The 21,982-nt window shown below is 36.6% G+C and overlaps 1 protein-coding gene across 9 annotated transcripts in view; it reads left to right on the forward strand.

Annotated features, from left to right (window-relative positions):
* LOC120431692 (eye-specific diacylglycerol kinase) overlaps nt 1–21,982 on the forward strand; it is a 298,340-nt gene that overhangs the window by 189,013 nt on the left and 87,345 nt on the right. For all 9 annotated transcript variants that reach the window (XM_052706670.1, XM_039596964.2, XM_039596894.2 and 6 more), the window contains one exon: nt 18,052–18,190. In XM_052706670.1, coding sequence (XP_052562630.1) covers nt 18,052–18,190 — 139 coding nt within the window. The remainder of the gene's footprint in view (nt 1–18,051; nt 18,191–21,982) is intronic.

The following is a 21,982-nucleotide window of genomic DNA, read 5'->3' on the forward strand; positions in this document are numbered from 1 at the left end:
TGCAGCGAGAAACAAAAAACCGGTGGGCCGCCCGTCAAATTTCACCGACATGGCGAGAATCAAAATAAAAACAAATTTTCCAAAACATTTGCCAACTGTTCCACCAAACCACATTTCCTGGTCCATTTTCCAAAAGTTGTCCTCATTCCGGAAGGAACACACCATCTCTAGTTTAAGGTTAGGTTTACAAAACAAATCTATCTGTTGTAGCACTTATTTTAGTGCGGGGTGAGGAACCGTACTTTTACACCAGGCATCCGAGACTCAAACGTTTCTGCCGGATGGCTACTGCCGGGAACAAAGCGCTCGCTGAAGAGTGGAAAAAATCGCAAGAAAATACCCCAGATAAAACCTACTGGCCGGAAACACGAGAACCAGACAAATGCACGGATCAGGACGCCAGAAAGAAACTCGCGACAGAACTGTTAGCTGGAACCGTGTCCGTGGTTAAGAAAAACACCCGAAACAACCAGTTTCTACCGGCAGCCGCTACCCGAAACCAACAGGTTCTGTGTCGTGTATTTCACACTGACTTTTCCACTGTTTCACCCCCAGTGGCCAGCGAATGTTGCCTCGGATGTTTTTCTTAGCCACGGACTCGGTTCCGGCTGGAGGTTGCAGGAAGTATAGGTTCTTTCACGGGCATCTTTCTGCCTTGCTGTCTCCGGTTCATTTCTGGCACTATCTCGGGCACTATCGTCTCACGTTCCGGCCAGCGGATCCCGAGCATGGGTAAATAACAAGGGAAATGCGTAATAATACCTTTCTCTGGTATCAATACCAAATTTTGGTATTCCTGGACCCTTTAAAATTTGTCTTAAAGATTATGCAAGAGCAAAATGTGGTATCATACCAATTTAAGGTATTGTTTTGATATTGCAAAATTGCAGAATTTGTCAATGATCGAACACCACATTTTGGTATTCTTTTGGTATTACAGTATTTTATCGAATTCCTCTGCAACTATGGAAAACTTTTGACCAATTTTGACAAAATAATTAATTTTGCGCTATAATGATGTCTCAAAGCGAATGCTTTCATTCAAAACCGGAAATTTCAAACTTGATTTTAAACATTTTTGATATACCCCCTACAGAAATGACTTGAAATTGTGGAAAATTTTCTAAGTCAGGATGGCACATTTTGGTATTATTTTGGTATTAAAGTGTTTTATCAAATTCCTCTGAAACTATGGGAAAATTTTGACCAATTTTGACAAAATAATTAATTTTGCGCTATAATGATGTCTCAAAGCGAATGCTTTCATTCAAAACCGGAAATTTCAAACTTGATTTTAAACATTTTTGATATACCCCCTATAGAAATGACTTGAAATTGTGGAAAATATTCTAAGTCAGGATGGCACATTTTGGTATTATTTTGGTATTAAAGTGTATTATCAAATTCCTCTGAAACTATGGGAAAATTTTGACCAATTTTGACAAAATAATTAATTTTGCGCTAAAATGATGTCTCAAAGCGAATGCTTTCATTCAAAACCGGAAATTTCAAACTTGATTTTAAACATTTTTGATATACCCCCTACAGAAATGACTTGACATTGTGGAAAATTTTCTATGTCAGGATGGCACATTTTGGTATTATTTGAATATTGAAAGGTTTCATCAATTTTCTCTGAAACTATGGGAAATGTGTTAAAGAAATTTTACGAGTTAATTAATTTTGCGCTAAAATGACTTGAAACCCAAAAATGTTAAAGATGATTTTAAAAATTAGTTTGATGAAACTACGAAACTATTGGCACTACGCCCCCCGGGGCATGGCCTTCCTCTAACGTGGGATTTCTGCTCCAGCGCCTCTGACGAGACAGGAGAAACCGGGACCGACGTTTTACTTCACCATCCGATAGAAGCTCAGTGGATAAGGCGGGAATCGAACCCGCGTCTCATAGCATCATCGGGATCGGCAGCCGAAGCCGCTACCCCTGCGCCACGAGACCCACTAATATTTTTTTCAAAAACGTTGAAATATCTCTAAGTCGGGATAACCAAATACTTTGAAAAACGAGTCAATCGACAGATTAATGAATTTCAATTCAGTTTCATTTTAATAATACTTATTTTTCAATCTTGTTATTTTTCAGAAGTATCAAGAACTTCAAGCACAGGCCGTTCATCAATGACAAATGCATTCGGTGTGGTGAAGAATATCACTAATAACAACATGGAATCATCAGGTGAGTAGATTTGGCTGTTGCATATGAATAATTTCCGTTTTTTCACTAACTGCAACTGCTGCACTAAAAATGGTATGAAAATACCAAATTTTGGTATTACTTGTTCAAATACCAGCGACCATAATGTGCTCTTGGTTGCCCAGTAATAGATGGTAAAATACCATGAAATCATACCAAAATCATGTATGTGAAAGACCACAGAAATACCAAAATATGATTTTCCAAGGGCGCGGGAATACCTAAAAATAAAACCATGGCAATACCAAGTTTTGGTATTCAAGCAATGTTCAAAAATCCAGAAGACCTCAACTTGGTATTGAAATGGTTTTATTTTGAGGTATTATTTTACCTTTGGAATAACATGGTTTGGTATTGTTGTGCCCTTTCACATACAAGACTTTGGTATGATTTCATGGTATTTTACCATCTATTACTGGGCAACCAAGGGCACATTTTGGTCGCTGTTATTTGCCCAAGTAATACCAAAATTTGGTATTCCCGTGTTATTTACCCCTGCTCGGGATAAAGACGGATCTGCCGTGGGTTGCTCCTGGGAAGCTGCTTTTGTAGAGAAACGAGTTCTCTCGACAATACTCCAGCAGAAAAAGTTTTGTTGTGTGCGGACGGTGCGGTGCGGAAGCAAAAATGTGAGACGCCATTTTGGTGAAATTTTTTGACAGGAGTTCAAGAATGACGTGACGTGAGCGTGCGTTACAAAATTGGTTTGACAGTACCCTCGTACCGTTACAAGCGTTACCTTCGGTATTCGTCCATATTGTTAAAAACCTGGATAATATTGTTCATTATGCATGTCATTTCTATGTTGGAAAATCAATTATCTTTTCAAATATGTAATAACATTGGGGGGTTTCTTCTTTAATTGTGCCACTACAGCCAAAACGCTGAAAAAAACTTGGGAATTTTTTGAAAAGGAGCCGAAGAATCGGTCATATTCGTAAATTTTCAGTAGGGTGAAATCTTTTATGTAAACAAACAGCCAAGCCCACTCTTATTCAACGTAACCTTTCACTAGAACAAGTGCGATAGACTGTTTGTTTACATCAAAGGATTTCACCCTTTTGAAAAGTTACTTCGGATTTAATATTCGTCATGTATTCTGATCATAACTTTGACAACAGTGTTGTGGCTTTCCGTAGGTGTCACTACACCACCATACCAGTCAAAAATGGTAAATATTTTGATTCACATGACAAATAGACTGACAAATGAAAAATCAAAATTCTTCTCCTCTAACTTCGTCTTATGAAGCCTGCTTGAGGGGTGATATCAAATGGAAAATTGGTTTTTGATTGGTGATATTTTCTTCAAATTAATACTTTGTTTTGTTAGATTGGTTGATCAATTATTTTTGGTGTTGGAGAAGACCATTTTCTACCAGTTTATGATAGCTTTCATGCGCCCTTATTCCCGACGCAGTTCTACTCAAATTGCCAACATTTAGTACAAACGCCAAAAATGTCACCTTCGCCAAGACAGCACAACGGCCCTCCGGCGGCGACCCAGAACTCGGCGGAGAGTCGCTTGCTTCGATGTGCAGTCGTCGGACGGAAAAACTCACAACTTGTAGAGTTTGTTTGTCTGTCCGCGTTCTCGTCGGGCGGTAAATTTTTAATTTAATTTGTGACCAAAACAATTCGGGCAACCGCGATCGAGGCAAGTGTTTACTGGAAATTGGATAGTTTTGGGTTGAGAAGGCACGAAGGCGGTTGTGATTCTGGATCGCCCGGTATTATGAAGTAGTTTGTTCCGCGATGCACTTCGTATCGGATCACAGATTGGTGGACGTGACTTACTGGGATTGGTGAAGGTATCGAAAGCTGTCAAAAGTATCGACTGCTGTCAGAAATATCGTAAACATCAGTGTCATCTCTACTTGTCTGTGCGTTAAGTCCACACCGAATCGTTAACGTTGATCCCGGCGGTCGGTGGTGGCAAATAGCCGTGTGCGATGTTTACGTCGTCTTCTTGGCAAGCCGGATGCTGGTCCAACATCCGGCACGTGACAGTCGAGCCGGTCGTTGTCTTTTTGGCAAAGTTTCCCCGTCGAATGTTGCTGAAAATCGACGGGAAAAGTTCGCTTTCACCGAAATTTGTCAGCTCGCACGAAATCGTAATCGAATCGAATTAAAAGTGCGCGTTTGTGTGTGCAAATAGTGAGATAAGATAAGCCGCCGCCGGCGGAAAATTGGTCGAGTCGGGAGTTTTTCCCCAACTAGGGGGTTAAAAGTGGGGAAAAGTGAGGTTATTTTTGTGGAAAGATAAAAAGCGACAGGAAGTGGCCCGTTTAAGAAGAAAGAAGAAAAGTCGAAGTCGTCTCCAATTAGTTCGAAGATGAGCTTGTTTGTGTCACACAATGTTTGGGGGGGTTCTGAGTTAAGGTTTGGACAGAAATAAAACGGTTGACATTGAGACTAACTAGTCTGGCTGGCTGGCAAGCGCTAGTGTGAAAGGTGTGCGTCACTTTGAGTTTGAACGCTCGGCGACGCGTCAAGTTCAATGTCGCCGGGTGGATCAGATTACCTTGGATATAGTTTTGTAGAGGGTGGGTGATGGTGGAGATGTTTTCAATAATATTAAATTTGCAGTAGTACACCAGGCGTGCCAGTAGATTGTATCAACAGGAGTATTGATTGTTTTTTTTTCAAATCAAATCAAATTATTCGCTCTACAGCATTGCCTTGGCGTTCTCAATTGCGAGATTCCTACCCGAAACTAAGTGTCCGAAGGCTTGATTGTTGAGACAATTACAAACCTCTTTTTACACCTTAGCTTCCATTCACCTCGGGATTCGAAATGTCGTCCTTTGGATTGTTGGTCCAACTGCCTACCAGCGACTTCACCGAGTCAGGACCCAGGGAGACCTAACCTCTAGGTTAGATCGGGACCAACATTTACTTCCCTGTCCGACGGAAGGCGTGATCAGACAAATCTCGTCTCGAAAATAGCCACCGGGACTCTCTGGGACGCTTGCCCCTACGCCACGGGTCCCGGCTAAAATTATTATTTGAAAACAAATATTGATTTATTTTGAACATTTAGATTTTTGTTGATTTTTTGTAGTATCAATGCCTTACTTTATTAATCACATTCCATTGATTTGTACGCAATTAATCATTCCAAATCTATCAAATCTACAATTTCTGCAAAAAACTGCGAAAAGGTGCTGGGAGCAACTCATGATTTATGGTCTGTTGACAGGACCCAAAAAATCAGCCCTTTCCTCCGTGAAAACCAACCCCTTGGAGGGCACTCCTCGTTCTAGAGAGGTTCCGAAGCTGGAGAAGGTGTAATTTATGGCTCATCGTTTGGCTTCGAGGATTAACCTCCCAACTCAACTGCTGGGTGGGCTGCTCCACACCACAAACGAGTGACGACTTTTCGTCGATGGGACCCTCGAATGGGTCGTAAATCTTCAAGAATTCATGTTTAATTCACGCGTTTTTCCACGCGAGATGATATTGGGGGGATGTGGGTGTGTATGAGAAACAGCTGGCTTGGGACAGATTTTGATGATACTTTATCAGTGTTTTTCGTTATCTTGAGAATTCTGAAAATATGCACTAAAAATAAAAATTGCTTTGAATTCAGATTACAAAACACATCTGAGACTTCAATTTTAGCCACATTTTCAGCATCACCACTAAAACCCCGCATTTGCACTCCATTTGAAACGTCAACAGTGCAACCAAATCCAACCCCATAATTCCACCATAAATTAAAATGTGGTTTCGCGGGCTCGGTTGGGTTAAAGTCCAAATCTGCGGTCGCCCGTCCATAAATTGATACAATATTGATTCCGTTGGCCGGCCATGATTGGCCACATATTAAGAGCAAACCACTGCACCGGTGGTGAGCGAACGGGAGATTTTAGCGGTTTCAACTGGCAGCATGTTACACGTTAATTATGAATTGTAGCGAATCGTGACCTGATGCGTTCGACCAAAACATCATTGAATAAAGCTGTGTAACTTTAAAACTTGTGTGAAATTTCAGTTCAACGGTTCATGTTAAAACGAATGTGTCCAAAGGAGCAAATGGAGTCAGTTTGATGTACATGTCAACCATGTTAATTTATTTGCTGAGTGCCCCGCACACAAACAGAGGTTAGTTTATACGTGGAAGGCACGCGATATTGATTCCCAGTTTGTTTGCCAGTTGCACACATCAAATACAATTATTCTTGCTAATGTGAGTGGCTTCTGTTTAACTGTCGGATAAATATGACCCTCTAGAAGTGAACATGGAATTTTGTAGAACAACATGAAGGTTTCGTGCTAGCAAAGCAAGTGTTTCAATATTAACCACAGACTATCAGACATTAACCTTAAGACGCCCCAAAATTATAAGAGTTATTTTTGAATAAGAAAGGAAGAACTCGACAAAAGTTTTGAAAAATTAAGCAGAGAGCGTGATTGATCGCAATAAGTCGTATTTTTTCAATTCTAAATTTGTCTTGCTTTGATGTTTGTTGATCTGTGATTGTATGGCAGTACAGTCCAGACTAGATTATCCGAAGGCCTCGGGAGAAATTCGTTTCGGGTAACCGAATCTTCGGATAATCGCATCACTATTTTTTTTTCTTTGTCTTATTTTGTATGGTCGAGCTTGAGTTTGACCTATAAACTACTCTAAAATGATTTAGAATTTTTAAATCCTAGATGGCGGCCAAAATGTCGATTATAACATATTAAAAAAATATTTTTTAATTCAAAACTCAATCAAACATTTAATTTTGTCTAAATTGGGGTCGCAAAACTCGAATTTGATGCTGAAAAAAAGAAAATAAAATATATGAAAAGACATTTTTTCATGATTCAATTATCCAAACTCCCATACAAACCTTCAGATAATCGAACTTCGGATAATCGAAACATCGGATGATCGAGTCTGGACTGTTACCCTATTTGAATTCGGAATGCCGTTTTTTTCTATTGAATAAAAATAAATATTCAGTGGAGCTAGGGGAAATATACCCTTTCCAATCAAACACCTATCTTCGTCATATGGAGAGTTTGATGCTCGATTAAAGCTCCAAAAATACTATTTAGGCTATAAACTTACCAGCAGCAACACCGCCTCGAGTAAGCACGCAAATGTATGCCACTTACTGACCAAAAAGATCAAATTTAATGCATTTTTGATCATAATTTCTATTTGCGAGACCATTTCTCATCATTTTGTTGGCACACACATTTACACGCAAGATGAGAGCTTAACGAAAGTCGCCATCAATATCTTTCCACTTGCGCTAACGTTTTCAAAGCGCTTAAGATATGAAATTGTTTCCAACTACCGACAACATGTTCTTTTGAACATTAGTTTGTCACTCACTTGATAAATAATCCCGAATCATGTAAATAATTGGCAAGCGCCATAAAAAAAAACAAACACAAACGTCTTTTGACGTTTCAATTTTGACGACCCATTCCAATCGAAGGCTGAAGAAAACCGAGCGAGAAGCGAAGGCAAATCGACGTCGTCGTGCTATCATGTCGCACCCGCCATTTTGACGTTCCGAGAAAAACGCGTTTTAATGTTTGACCTTGAATATTCAAAAACGAGAGCACGCAATGTAAACAATAACAAACACGTTTTGTTTGGTTCACCATTATGTGCATTGTCCCAAAGTTTGGTTGAAGTTGGTTGCTGGAGTCCCGAGTTATAAAGACAAATGTTTACGGTAGTCTAGCTTGTACGTGCGACAAACGCATCCTGACTTTCCTGGCCTGGAATCCCTTTGGCCTTTTGTCGCACTTACATCAATTTTCATGGAGTGACAAGATAGCACGACAAGATTGAAACTACTTTCATATGTAAAGTGACAAAAATGCACGGAGTTTTTTCGGTTTTTGTTGAATATCTCAGGATTGAAATCGAATTTTGGGGATCTGTGAAGGTCAAAAGGTGAGGCATTGTGAGCTGCACAAAATGGCGTTCTTAACTCAATTTGGCCCAAAATGCACGTACGACAAGTTAGCACGATGGCGACGAAATAAAGAACAAAGGGTGGCCACCAACACCACCAGCAGTGCCGTTGGAGTGAGCCAGTGATGCCAGGAAATTTTCTTTATAAATGCTACTTTTCGTAAGTGTCGCTTAAAATTTCATCAATTTTGGCAGACCTAAAAGAGCGCTGGAAGTAAAAAAAAACTAAGCTGAAAATAGGAAAATGGGCGTGTCCCAATGTATTCGTTTGATTAGAATACATTTTTGAAATATTTTTTTTCAAATAGAATAACTTTAACTAAAAGTGAAAATAAACAGAAATGTTCACAAAAAGTTGCTCTACTCGTTGGTGTACTTGGTTTTAGTAAATTTCAAGGAACTCTCCAGATTATCCAGCATCATTCAAACACGACCGCTTATTAGGCTTAAAAAGTGTTTATTTCCCCTACTGTGAAATTTCTGATCTTTTTATTAAAAATAATTACTTAGTCAGTTGGAAAACACAGGCTAATTAGGTGACGCTTAGAAAAACTCATTTCCATTGATTCGAATTCACTGCATTTAGAGCAACCAATAAGCAAATGCTATTTATTAGGTTCTAACAAGGTTTTATGCTTCGGACATAAAGCCTGGTGAAAATCAAAGCCAACTGGCTTTCAAAAAGGTTTTATGTAAGTTTTAAGAGAGTCTTGAAAACCAGATGACAATGCCATGCCAAACGGTTTTATCGCATGCTTCTTTAAACCCAGGATTGTTGTAGCGTCAAGTGCCATTAGGCATACACAAAGATCACTTAAAACCATGAGCTCCTAAAAGAGCATTTAAGGCAGCCAAATAGCAATGCCTAATTATGGCGCTAAACGCGTGGTCTGATTGAGTATGAATGACAGAAAAAAATATAAAAAACATAAATTTTATCAAAACTTGATGAAAACACACATTTATGCTGAATTTCGTACATAATTAGCATAGCGATAGAAGTTTAAAATTGATTTTAACATTGCAATCATTTTTTGCATTAAAAACTATAATTACAAAAGAATAATTTTTGATGAAGCGAGTTGATTTTTTCGGCTCTATCTCCCCCACATTTATCAATAAAATTTCAACCGCAGCTGAATTTAAGTCACCGTTGGCGAGAAATAAGCTTTCAAATTACATTAATTTCCTGCAATCGCTAATATTTATCATCGCCATTTTTACAAACCATCACTATTATATCATTTGGCAAGACGAAAACTTATTTTTTGCCAGAATAAAACCTATTTGACATAAGACGTTTGAAGACATATGAAACGTCATTATTCCATAACTCTTGACTTGGTTTCGGCAAAGGTTTAACAAGGATTTGTGGAGCTTGTAAGGATTCAGATGCAAAGCCTTGAACTCCTATGTGGGTTTTGTAAATAGGCCGTATCAACCTTTTGCGGAGGTCCTTTTGGGAATTAAGACGGGGTTCTAGGGATCTTGTTACGACTAAATGGTTTTGATGGTTTTGGGTGACTGGTTTTACAGCGGTTGTAATAGCTATGATAAAGCCTAAAATGTTACTCTTGGTTTTAAGGCTGTTTCTCAAAAACTTATTGTCCTACCTTCAAAGCATTAGAGAAAAAAATGTAGAAAATTTCAAAAGTATTTTTTCAGGGGTAACTTTTCAAAAGTTATTTATAGAAAATGAAAAATGTTAATAAATCCAAAAAATATTACCTAAAAGTGGCTATAACTCCAAACCCGTTCATTTTTGTCAAAAAATCGGTTAAGTACTGTAACGTACTCAAGTGCTAATAACTTGTGATAGGGTTATCATATCATCGATGTTTTGGTTTTGTTGGAAAAATCTTTTTAACACACATCAGCCAATCCGGACATCTTCGAGTAAATATTTTTCGGTGCACGGACTTGCAGACATATACACGCACAGACATTTGTTCAGAATTTGATTCTGAGTCGATAGGTATACGTGAAGGTGGGTCTACGAGGTTAATTTTTTTCCGTATGGACCTACAACTTTTGAACGACACCAAATCGATCAGAAAATGTCTTCTCAAGTTATAAAATTTCATACATGACCATTCGGTATAGAGCGTCCAATTTCCCGGGGTTACAAAATTCCCGGGAAACGGGAAATTTTCAACATTTTTCCCGGGAAATCCCGGGAATTCCCGGGAAATTTGAAATTCAACGAAAATCATTCTGATCCTGTTTCTGATCAATATTTTGCAACACATTTGTATAGAACAGCAACTTTAATGATCAAAATAATTGTTAGGATAAATTAATTGCTTGACTGCTTGTAAAAAAATCATCCAGCTCTGAGAAAATAAATAAATTTTATAATTTTTTGGACTGTCTTCAAATCGTACCAAATCGAAAAAAAAATCAGAATTTTTTGTTGAGAAGTAGTATTTTTTTAATCAAATTTTTTGAACAATAAAAATCTATGGCAACATACAATTGCTTTTAAATTTTTCTCAGTGACCATAAATTGAAATGAAAAAAAATCATGCAGAAATATTATTCATCATGGCAAATAACTTCTAACAGAATAAGTATTTTCTACATATGAATAAATAGATAATTATTGAATTTGCCTTAAAAATCTAATTTCTGGTGCTTTTTAACTTGAAACACTATTTCATGAAACCACAACTCAAAGTTTTCAAATATATGAAGCGAGTTTTGAAAATATGGTTGCATTCTTTGGGTTGATTCCATATTATACGAATTTGTTTTTTAACGATTTTTCATGGTTTCATTTATGGTATGATTTTTGTTAAGTTAAGTTAAGTTAAGTTAAGTTAAGTTAAGTTAAGTTAAGTTAAGTGTAGAAGTGGTTGAAATTAATCGCTATTTTTTTATATTCAACCCTCTTACGCCCTTGGTAGCTCACGTGCTTCATAAATTTATAACTTCAAACTGTAATTTCTCGAATACTTTTAAACAAATTCGTCTCGCAGAACCCTTTTTGAAAAATTTAATTATGTCAATTCAAATTCAATTCAAAAATAAATATTATCTGAAGTAAACCTTGACATGAAATTTACAGACAAACTAATTAGTTCAATATGAACAGTAGATTGCAATGAATAAAATAAATCAAGTTTAATAATTATTATTTTTTGTATAATTTCAAAACATTGGTGCAGAAAGGTAGGAAAATGTATACCTCCGCTTGCATTTCGGGAATTCCCGGGAAATTTACAAATTTCCCGGGAAACGGGAAATATTTTTTTCCGGGAATTCCCGGGATTTCCCGGGAATTTTTTTCCCGGGACGGGAAATTGGACGCTCTAATTCGGTATGACCAGTCCGCAAAATTGCTGAAGCCTTGCATGGAAAAATTAATGAATCAAATGTGCTTCTTTTGACGTGGGGACTGTATGGACTAAGTATCATTCAAATTCAAAAAATACAAAGAAAAGTCGATTTGCAAAATCGTACCGAATATTCCGCTGGATAACATTTGAAATGGGGGATACTACAATTCAAGAATTTATTTTAGGTTTTGAAATAGCATTTTCAAAACAATAAATCTTAAGTCGGAAAATATTCAACCGAATTCGTATAAAAGCACACCGTTTTGAAGATAAGGTAATAAAGTCACGTAAAGTTTGGTTTTTATTTTTCAAAAAAAAAAATAGATGCAAACCTTCGAACCAAATGGAGACGCTTCATCTCTAAGTGTCGTGTCAGAAAAAGTGCCAAAAAACTCTGCAAAATAACAACTAGACCTCCAAAATGGTCATCATCAATGCCGCAACGGGTCGCCTGTGCCTTCCGTGCTACGGCCGTCCCGGTCTCATCCGGACCCCGTCCAAAAAGAAGAAAAAACGCCGCCGACCGTCAATATCCGCAACTACCGTCAACGCCGGTCAACGCCGCTGGCCGGCGCGCGTCGCTCGGGTTGCCTGTTCCGTCGGTGTCATTGGCAGTTGCCTGGTGCGGCGCAACGGTTCCGTAACTGGGAGCGTCCGGCACCACCGGCCTGCCTGTGCGGCCCGGGTTTATCGGCGCAGCTGCAGCTGTCCGGTTCCGGTGACCGGTGCGTGTACCGTTGTTCCGGTGCGCGTTTTGGGCTATTGTGGACGCAGCATTTCGGCGCCCGCTTTTCGGAGCCCGGTGACTTCGAGGTTTAGCCGGGGTTGGTCCGGGCGCCGAAAGGCCGTCCGTTATCGGGACCGGGCATTGCTGCCGTTCCGAATCAGGTAGGATCATGGTGGTGTGGTGGTGCGTAATTATTCATTCCGGCTAATTCTGGGTTGAATGAGCGAGGGATATTTAGTACGTGCCATGGCGGACTTTTTGCCCGTTGGCATATGCTAATTGATGCTCATTGGCGTATGGAGCTGTGTTTGTGTGTAACTGTGTGGTGGCATAAATTTATAATAATGTGCTTGTTGATTTCCATATGTATTCATTACATGCGTTAATATTGTACTGTATCATTTTCGAACTTCACTTTTGCAAAGGGAGTTATGAAAATCAATTAAAAACGCATTTGTCCGCAAGGAAGTAAAATAAACCCTTTTCAATTGCTGCACTCGATAAACACATGCTGAAGTTATAACCTGAACCACCCGAACATGCATGTTTTAATCTGTTTGTCAATGTGATAAAATGTATGTTGACTGTGGTGGCGGATTTGCCTTTGTCGTGGTTGTGATTCGGTTTTAAGGCCACACCACATTAGGTTTCAAAACATTTGGAATATCGGTGACAATTTAAAGCTGAAAAAATATAAGCTAAAACTACGCGTTATCTTCAAATATTTTTTCCGAAATCGCTGTCTCTGGTGATCAAAATAAGTGTTCTCAATCCGATTTCTCATCAAAAGGAAAAGTATGGGAGTTCTTTGGCCAAAACAGTCCAGACTCGATTATCCGAAAGCCTCGGAAAAAATTCACTTCGGATAATTCAATCAAGCAATACTTAGTTTTTCGTTGTCTTATTTTTTTATTGTCGAGCCCCGAAACTACGCTTAAGTGATTTATATTTTTTTATGCATTTTATATTTAAATAATCAACTATTCAAATTTGACTAAAAAGTGAACCGCGTGTGCCTCTTGGTGCAGGAACGTTTGTCAGAGAAAGCTATTTTTACACACTCAACCGAGAGTACCTTAGGTAGATAGCCGTTGGCGTCGCGCGCATTGAACACTTTGAAAACGATGTAAAGCTTAGAAGCTTTGAAAGCTCCTACTGGAATTCAATGTACTCTGTTAAATAAACTTACGAAATCACGAAAAAAATGAAGTCTACTTTTAGGCGATTTTAGGAGCACATGGGAAACAATTTGATTTTAGCAGGATAAATGTCCTATGTCACAAAAGTGTTTGCATAAACATTGGACAGTCATGCAAAAACGGACAGAGCAAAAGAAACCGAAAAGCTACGATATCTTATATATTGTAGGAAACATCGGTAGATGAGCTACTACAAACGAATATTTCTTGAGCCACGAAATATATGCGCCAGCGTTCTCGCGCCAGTATTCGAAGCTTAACTTGACAACTTGACGACTTAGCGACGAAGCGTCGAAAATTGATGCAGTGTGACTTTTAGCGATTTTCCAATTAAAATTCATGCTGAATCGTCTTATTTACAAAGATGAAAATGATGTCCAGCCATAAAGTAAAACCTATACCTTTCTTTAGTAGGAAAGGCAAAAGGAAAAAAATGTTCCTGATTCGATTATCCGAAGTCCCATACAAACATTCAGATAGTCGAACTTGGGATAATCGGAACTTCAGAATCTGACCCGTTTTTTACGATTTGGTCTGAGAAAATACGTTTTTAATTATTTTTGCTGAAATATTTTTCTGTTATTTTCAGGATGTTTAACATATTCAAAATGGTGAATATTTAGTAACAGGCTTCTATTTGAACATAGAGCACCATGCGTCTCCACCAAAATGTACTGAAAAGACTTTTCGATGGAGAAACTTTTCAACTTTGAGTTCAATTGATGTTCTGAAAGCCGTTGTTTTTTCTCGAAAAATCGTATCATGGTAATTCTCGATCAAAACAAGCAACAATCGGTTGACGTACCGTCATCAGGGGCGACATTAGGTCTGGGGGGTAGAACTGGGACTTCGGATAATCGGATAATTTACATTTTTTCTATAAAAAATCTGATATCATCTTTTCAATCAAACCAAATCAAAGGAGATGTACGAAAATGGTATCAGATCTGAAAATTATTTGGTTTAAAAATATTTGATGAACTCAAAATTTATTTAAAAATAAAAAATAAACGGATCGGATAGTTTTTCGGATAAAAGTATTCGATCATAAATCGTGTGACATAAAATTAAAATGTATGAGTTACCGTAAACTGGAGTCAATCGGGACACATGGGGCGAATTGGGACAGCAGTTTTAACCATGTTGGAGCACAATATTTTGATTTTTCTGGTTGGTTTCGGTTAGAACAGACTCAGACCATTAAAATGTGTACATCCATATCCAAATTTAAAAGATTTAAGTACTCTAAAAACTGCTGTCCCTATTCAGACTGAAGTCCCGATTCGCTCCAGATTACGGTAGTTCATTTTCTAATAGAATTATTAATGCTGCAAGTTTTCCGGATATCCGAAGTCCCAGCTCTACTGGGGGTGAGTTCGGGTTAAACAAAATTGAATAAATAAACTTAAACAAAAGTTGCATCGGCTCTTCCTAAAACGCCCTGCCATGCCCAAACACAAGCATTCATGAACTACAGAAATTTGTTCAGGAGACATTAAACTATAACTTGAAGCACTAGACGATCACATTTATATGACTAAAGTATGTTTGTAACATGTATTTCTAAACAAAAATAATTTTAAATAGCACTTTTTTTAGCGCGCGAGTTGTAAACCATTTTTGGGTATTTTTTATTCTTGAGCAATTCTCTGAGATTTCAGTCATTCGATTTTTTCTGTATTTTTTAATCCGGCTGAAACTTTTTTGGTGCCTTCGGTATGCCCAAAGAAGCCATTTTTCATCATTAGTTTGTCCACATAATTTCCCATACAAATTTGGCAGCTGTCCATACAAAAATGATATGTGAAAATTTAAAAATCTGTATCTTTTGAAGGAATTTTTTGATCGATTTGGTGTCTTCGGCAAAGTTGTAGGTATGGATATGGACTACACTGGAAAAAAATGATACACGGTAAAAAAAATTTTGGTGATTTTTTATTTAAATTTTTGTCACTAAAACTTGATTTGCAAAAAAAACACTATTTTTTTTATATGTTTTAGAGGTCATCAAATGCCAACTTTTCAGAAATTTCCGGAATGGGCAAAACATCTTTGAGCGAGTTATGATTTTTTGAATCAATACTGATTTTTTCAAAAATTCGAAATATTGGTCGCAAAAATTTTTCAACTTCATTTTTCGATGTAAAATCGAATTTGCAATCAAAAAGTACTTAAGTGAATTTTTGATAAAGTGCACCGTTTTCAAGTTATAACCATTTTTAGGTAACTTTTTTGAAAATAGTCGCAGTTTTTCATTTTTAAAAATTAGTGCCCATGTGTGCCCACCTTTGAAAAAAATAATTTTGAAAAGCTGAGAAAATTATCTATATTTTGCTTTTTCGGACTTTGTTGATACGATCCTCAGTTGCTGAGATATTGCCATGCAAAGGTTTAAAAACAAGAAAATTGATGTTTTCTAAGTCTTACCCAAACAACCCACAATTTTTTAATGTCGATATCTCAGCAACTAATGGTCCGATTTTCAATGTTAAAATATGAAACATTCGTGAAATTTTCCAATCTTTTCGAAAAAAATACTTTCAAAAATTTTAAATCAAGACTAACATATCAAAAGGGCGTAATATTGAATTTTTGGTCTTTTTCAAATGTTAGCCCTGATTGAAAAATTTTGAAAATATTTTTTTCGAAAAGATCGGAAAATTTCACGAATGATTCATATTTTAACATTGTAAATCGGATCATTAGTTGCTGAAATATCGACATTAGAAACTGGTGGGTTGTTTGGGTGAGACTTAGAAAACATCAATTTTCCTGTTTTTAAACCTTTGCATGGCAATATCTCAGCAACTAAGGGTCGTATCAACAAAGTCCGAAAAAGCAAAATATAGAGAATTTTCTCAGCTTTTCAAAATTATTTTTTTCAAAGGTGGGCAAACATGGGCACTAATTTTTAAAAATGAAAAACTACGACTATTTTCAAAAAAGTTACCTAAAAATGGTTATAACTTGAAAACGGTGCACTTAATCAAAAATTCACCAAAGTACTTTTTGATTGCAAATTTAATTTTACATCGAAAAATGAAGTTGAAAATTTTTGCTACCAGTATTTCGAATTTTTGAAAAAATCTGTATTGATTCAAAAAATCATAACTCGGTCAAAGATTTTTTGCCCATTCTGGAAATTTCTGAAAAGTTGGCATTTGATGTCCTCTAAAACATATCAAAATATAAAAAAATAAAAAATAGTGTTTTTTTGCAAATCAAGTTTTAGTGACAAAAAGTTAAATAAAAAATCACCATTTTTTTTACCGTGTATCATTTTTTTTCAGTGTAGTCCATATCCATACCTACAACTTTGCCGAAGACACCAAATCGATCAAAAAATTCCTTCAAAAGATACAGATTTTTGAATTTTCACATATCATTTTTGTATGGACAGCTGCCAAATTTGTATGGAAAATTATGTGGACAAACTAATGATGCAAAATGGCTTCTTTGGGCATACCGAAGGCACCAAAAAAGTTTCAGCCGGATTAAAAAATACAAAAATTAAAATTAAAGAAAAACGACCAATTCCGTAGAGAACTGCTCTCTTTGGAAATATTGTTCCTGACATTTAAAATGAGCACCAAGATTTTGAACAACTTAATTTTTTTAGACGCCCTGCTCTGAACACTACACAGAAAAAATGATGGTAATATTCATCAGGAAATGGTGACAGATTTTGTAGCAAAAAAATGTGTAATATTACATCAGAAAATGATGAATTTTTATCAGTATCTGGTGAACACATTTTTTAGGTAATATTACTCAAAAAAGAGGTAATATTCTTCAACCTACCAAATATTCAGCATTCCAATTTTTTTGCTGTGTACAACACAACTTGAATCACAATTCAATGAAACAAACAACCCTTTATCCCATCTTTATCCCCAAGTTAACACCGCCCCTAGCGAGGAAAATCCCTGACCTGCAGCGCATTTATTCAAAACGAAGCCGTTTTTCCAATTAAAAGATATAACAAATGCCCCGTTCCCGTATATTTTTTTTCTTTCTGTTCACACCACGCCAAACTCTCCCGCTGGCTTCTTGGGGAAATAAATTTATTTTTCACCAGATGCTGCAGCCAGGCCTGGCCTGCAAAATCCAAGTGCAAAAGGCTTTCGGTGGCAGCAGCAGCAAAAAATCAACCTTCAAAAAGCTCTCCAGCCAGCTGATGGTAATCGCAATTTATGAAGTCGTAAATTTGCAGAATGAAAATTTAATTTCCCTGGGAAGCAGAAAGAGAGAGAGAGAGAGAGTCGCTGCAGAACGTGCCCCTTTTTTGGGTGGTTGGGCAATGATTTTTGTTGGTTTATTAGTATTTTTCTGTGCTGGCAGATTGTAATAAGTTACCATTAAGGTCGTCACCGTCATCGTCCCCAACGCCAGTGGCCATTAAGGGTTAAAAGTTTCAGGGTGGCGCTTGAAAGGAACACGATTTTTGGAAAAATTTTAAAAATTCTGCAGAATTATTCATTTTACAGTTTTCAAAAGCTTCAAATTTTTATTTGTGAGATTTTGACAGTTTTATTTAATTTTTTTCGAAAATTGTGTTTATTTCTAGCGCATAACCTCAAAAAGAGTATAATTTCCAGGGGGTCATTACAGTTGCGCCTAATTTAATAACTCATTTCTTCACAGGAAAACCAGTGCCGATACCCACGGTCGGCAGATCCGGTGCACGCCAGACTGGAGCGAGAATGCCGTGTCCGGGGACCACCTGTGGGTGCCGACGTCAGTGTCCGGTGACTGCTGCTACCTGGGCGACAGCGATTGCACGGTGAGTACCGGGACTAGGACTTGATTGATGGCAGGGTACTTTCCTCTCTCTTAAATTGGGTCATTTTTTTGAGGACCAACAGAAAAGGTGGAGATTGTCACGATGTCATGGTTATCGCTACTTCTACTTCTACTTCTACTTCTACTTCTACTTCTACTTCTACTTCTACTTCTACTTCTACTTCTACTTCTACTTCTACTTCTACTTCTACTTCTACTTCTACTTCTACTTCTACTTCTACTTCTACTTCTACTTCTACTTCTACTTCTACTTCTACTTCTACTTCTACTTCTACTTCTACTTCTACTTCTACTTCTACTTCTACTTCTACTTCTACTTCTACTTCTACTTCTACTTCTACTTCTACTTCTACTTCTACTTCTACTTCTACTTCTACTTCTACTTCTACTTCTACTTCTACTTCTACTTCTACTTCTACTTCTACTTCTACTTCTACTTCTACTTCTACTTCTACTTCTAATTCAACTTCTACTTCTACTTCTACTTCTAATTCAACTTCTACTTTACTGCAATTATACTTAATCACACCAAATTTCTTCATAGAAACACTTAAAACAACCAAATAAATGTCATTTCCGCTCGTTGTCAGATTTGAAGCTGTCACAAAACGTTATACTTCCTGCCCGGTTTTGCTTCCCACCCAAAAAAAAAGCATAAATCTCTTTTTAGCAATTTTCCGTCATGGTTCACGAGAAATGCTTCATGTTCGTTTTTCCAGCTCATAACCTAAACAAACAGTACCATTCAAGGGTGAAAAATGTTTCCGCGTGCGTTTTTATTCAATGTTTTTTTTCCTTTTTCAAAAATAAATTCGTAATTCGATTCCGGTTTCACCCACACACACACACACACTTGACTAGGTAACTTCAAATCCACACACACACGTGAAAATATTCATGAAGCCGCAATCCTGTTCCAGCACGGTTTTTCGCGCAAAGTCAGACCTAGATATTAAATATTTGAAGAACAGCCCCCCACCGGCTCTGGTAACTCGTTTCCTGGGGTCGTTTTTATTGCCAGCGAAAGGGAACGTTCACTTTTTCTCCAGAACTGACTGCATTTCACATTCAGATCACTCAAATTTCCACACCCACGACGACGACGCGTGATATGACTCTTTTTTTCTGAGCCTTTAGGGGGGGAAAGAAAAAAAATGAGGGAAAAAAGTAGAAGGGGAGCACAGCTAAACAAAACATAAAAAGCATTACATTCCTCTTTTTGACGAAAAGGTCATATAAATTAGTTGGTAAACTACACAAAACATTCTAAAAATCTATTAATGTTTTGAAATGTTAAGTTAATTTACTAAAAATAAAATTATACAAAATTCAAAAAGAATTCACCAAACAATATTTACAAAAATTATTTGATTGTTTGGAGCATAACAAGAATTTAAATAAAAATCGGAACAATTTTTTTTCTTTCCTTTAAAAAACATTTCATTCATTCTAACTGTGCACGAAAAAAAAACGCAGGAAAGTTAGAGGTGTTTGGGAAAAGGACTTGCTGCCATCGCTGAAAATGACTGACGAGCGCCAGATTCCATTACCCACCACACACACATGCCGTCACCGTCGTCGTTTGAGTTAGATTACGGTTCTCGGTGGCGTCCCTTTGCTGGGACATGGAATTCATGTATGTTTGAATGGGAGTTCCAAACTGGAAAGCATTGTATGTCCAAAAATGTTTGTAAAACAAATATTTTTAAATAATTAAACAAACAAGTTCAATCTTAATTAACCCCGTTAATTTTAAAATGCATCCAAATTTTAAAACAGTCCCAAAATCGCATTTTGCCCTATTTTGTTTCTTGAATAACAATGCGTACTAAACCGTCACAAAAACGACCTTACCAGGTGAGAAAAAGATTGAAATGGAGGCCAATCACTGACGGAAGTGAGAGCAAAACCAGCTGCGACTGGCATTTTTCTTCGCTGCTGAATTCACCGTGACATGTGTCTTGTGTATGGGTACATAGACGACGTATGTGTGAGTGTAACGGTTGAACAATGCTAAAATTGTGGTTTAACTACTTCATTGTATGTAGGGGAAATATACCCATTTTAATCACACTAAGCCGTTCGACCAATTCTCATCACTTTTACCGTTTCTGCCATTATATCAACATTTTCAGATGTATCAACAATGGAGAGTTGCTTGCTCACTTTTATTTGAGCTATTTATTACTTTGGATCAGTCAAAAACACTTTATATAAGCTGTAATTCATGATCAAAGTGCTGATAGGCCGATAATAGAAATAGGCTGAGAAAGGGTATAGTTCCCCTACCTGAAAAAAAATGATTGACGGTGAATAATTTAGTAGTTTTTCATAAATTCTAGAGTTGTTTTAATAGGTCCTATAAACATATGAAAGACAATAGCAAAAAAAAACTTTAGAATTGTAGACCATGCCATTTTGTTTGACTAAGAATGTTTGATTTAGCTATTTAAACAAAAATTAAGAATATATCAGATAAAATTACGAATGTATACGGTATTGAAATTGATAAAAAAAAATATATCATATTTACAACAGATCGTTTATAGAAAATTAAGGGAGAGTTGTTTCACATCTTAAACACTATTAATCTTAACATGCATTCTTTGCAAGAACGTGTTTCAAAAACCAAAATAGGCTAGTGATTTTGCACGACAAAACTCTTAGTACTCTTATTTATACTTAAAATAAACGTTAAAACGTTTTAATTAAGCATTATTATTTACTGAAAAGTGTCAGTAGTAGCAGTAGTTCAACATAGACAAAGTTCCAAATATTCATCAAAAGTAGAAATAGTAATTGATGTGTAGTATTTTTTCGTTTGTTTTTGTAAATTTCAACAAATGGGCAATTTGAGTATTTTAACAAAAGTTTAGGCTAAATTTCAATAATTGCAGTTTAAACATTTATATATTGATTATTCCTGAAAATTATAACAAATGACAAAATGCTCAATACATTTGATTTTAACAATATTGTATTTCAAATTACAGTCCAGATTCGATTATCCGAAGCCTCGACTATCCGAAGTTTAAATTATCCAAAGTTCGATTATCCGAAGGGAGGGCAAAAAAATACATAAAAATTGAAATTACAAGCCTAGGTTTCAACATTTGGATGAAAAAAGTGCTTTCCAATCATTAGTTTTGAAAATATCAATGTATAGACGATTTTTTATTCGCGAAAAAAACAAATTTTTCGTGGGACTGACATTGGTATTTCATGAAAATTTAAAATATATTCTAAGGAGTTCAAAAATGCTAAATTTGATTATAATCGCAGGAAAATGCATTTTAACTGGTTTTCGGTGGACTAAACTTTAATTTTCATTTAAAGTTTTAGGATTTTCGAAACTTTGAAAAATATTCGCAACGGCCTTACTATACATTTGAGCAGTTTTCTACGGAACCGGTATTTTTTCTTTAATTTTTTTTGTCTTCGGTAAAGTTGTAGGTATGAATATGAACTACATTGAAAAAATGATACATGGTATAAAAAAATGGGGGGTTTTCAATTTCGCCTTTTGTAACTAAAACTTGATTTGCAAAAAAACACTATTTTTTATTTTTTTATATTTTGATATGTTTTAGAGGACATCAAATGCCAACTTTTCAGAAATTTCCAGGATGGGCAAAAAATCTTTGACCGAGTTATGATTTTTTGAATCAATACAATTTTTTCAAAAAAAAAATGAAATATTGGTAGCAAAAATGTTTCAATTTCATTTTTCGATGTAAAATCGAATTTGCAATCGAAAAGTACTTTACAGATT

The sequence above is a fragment of the Culex pipiens genome, chromosome 1, assembly GCF_016801865.2.
Source record: "Culex pipiens pallens isolate TS chromosome 1, TS_CPP_V2, whole genome shotgun sequence".
In the NCBI taxonomy this organism is placed as follows: Eukaryota; Metazoa; Arthropoda; class Insecta; order Diptera; family Culicidae; genus Culex; species Culex pipiens.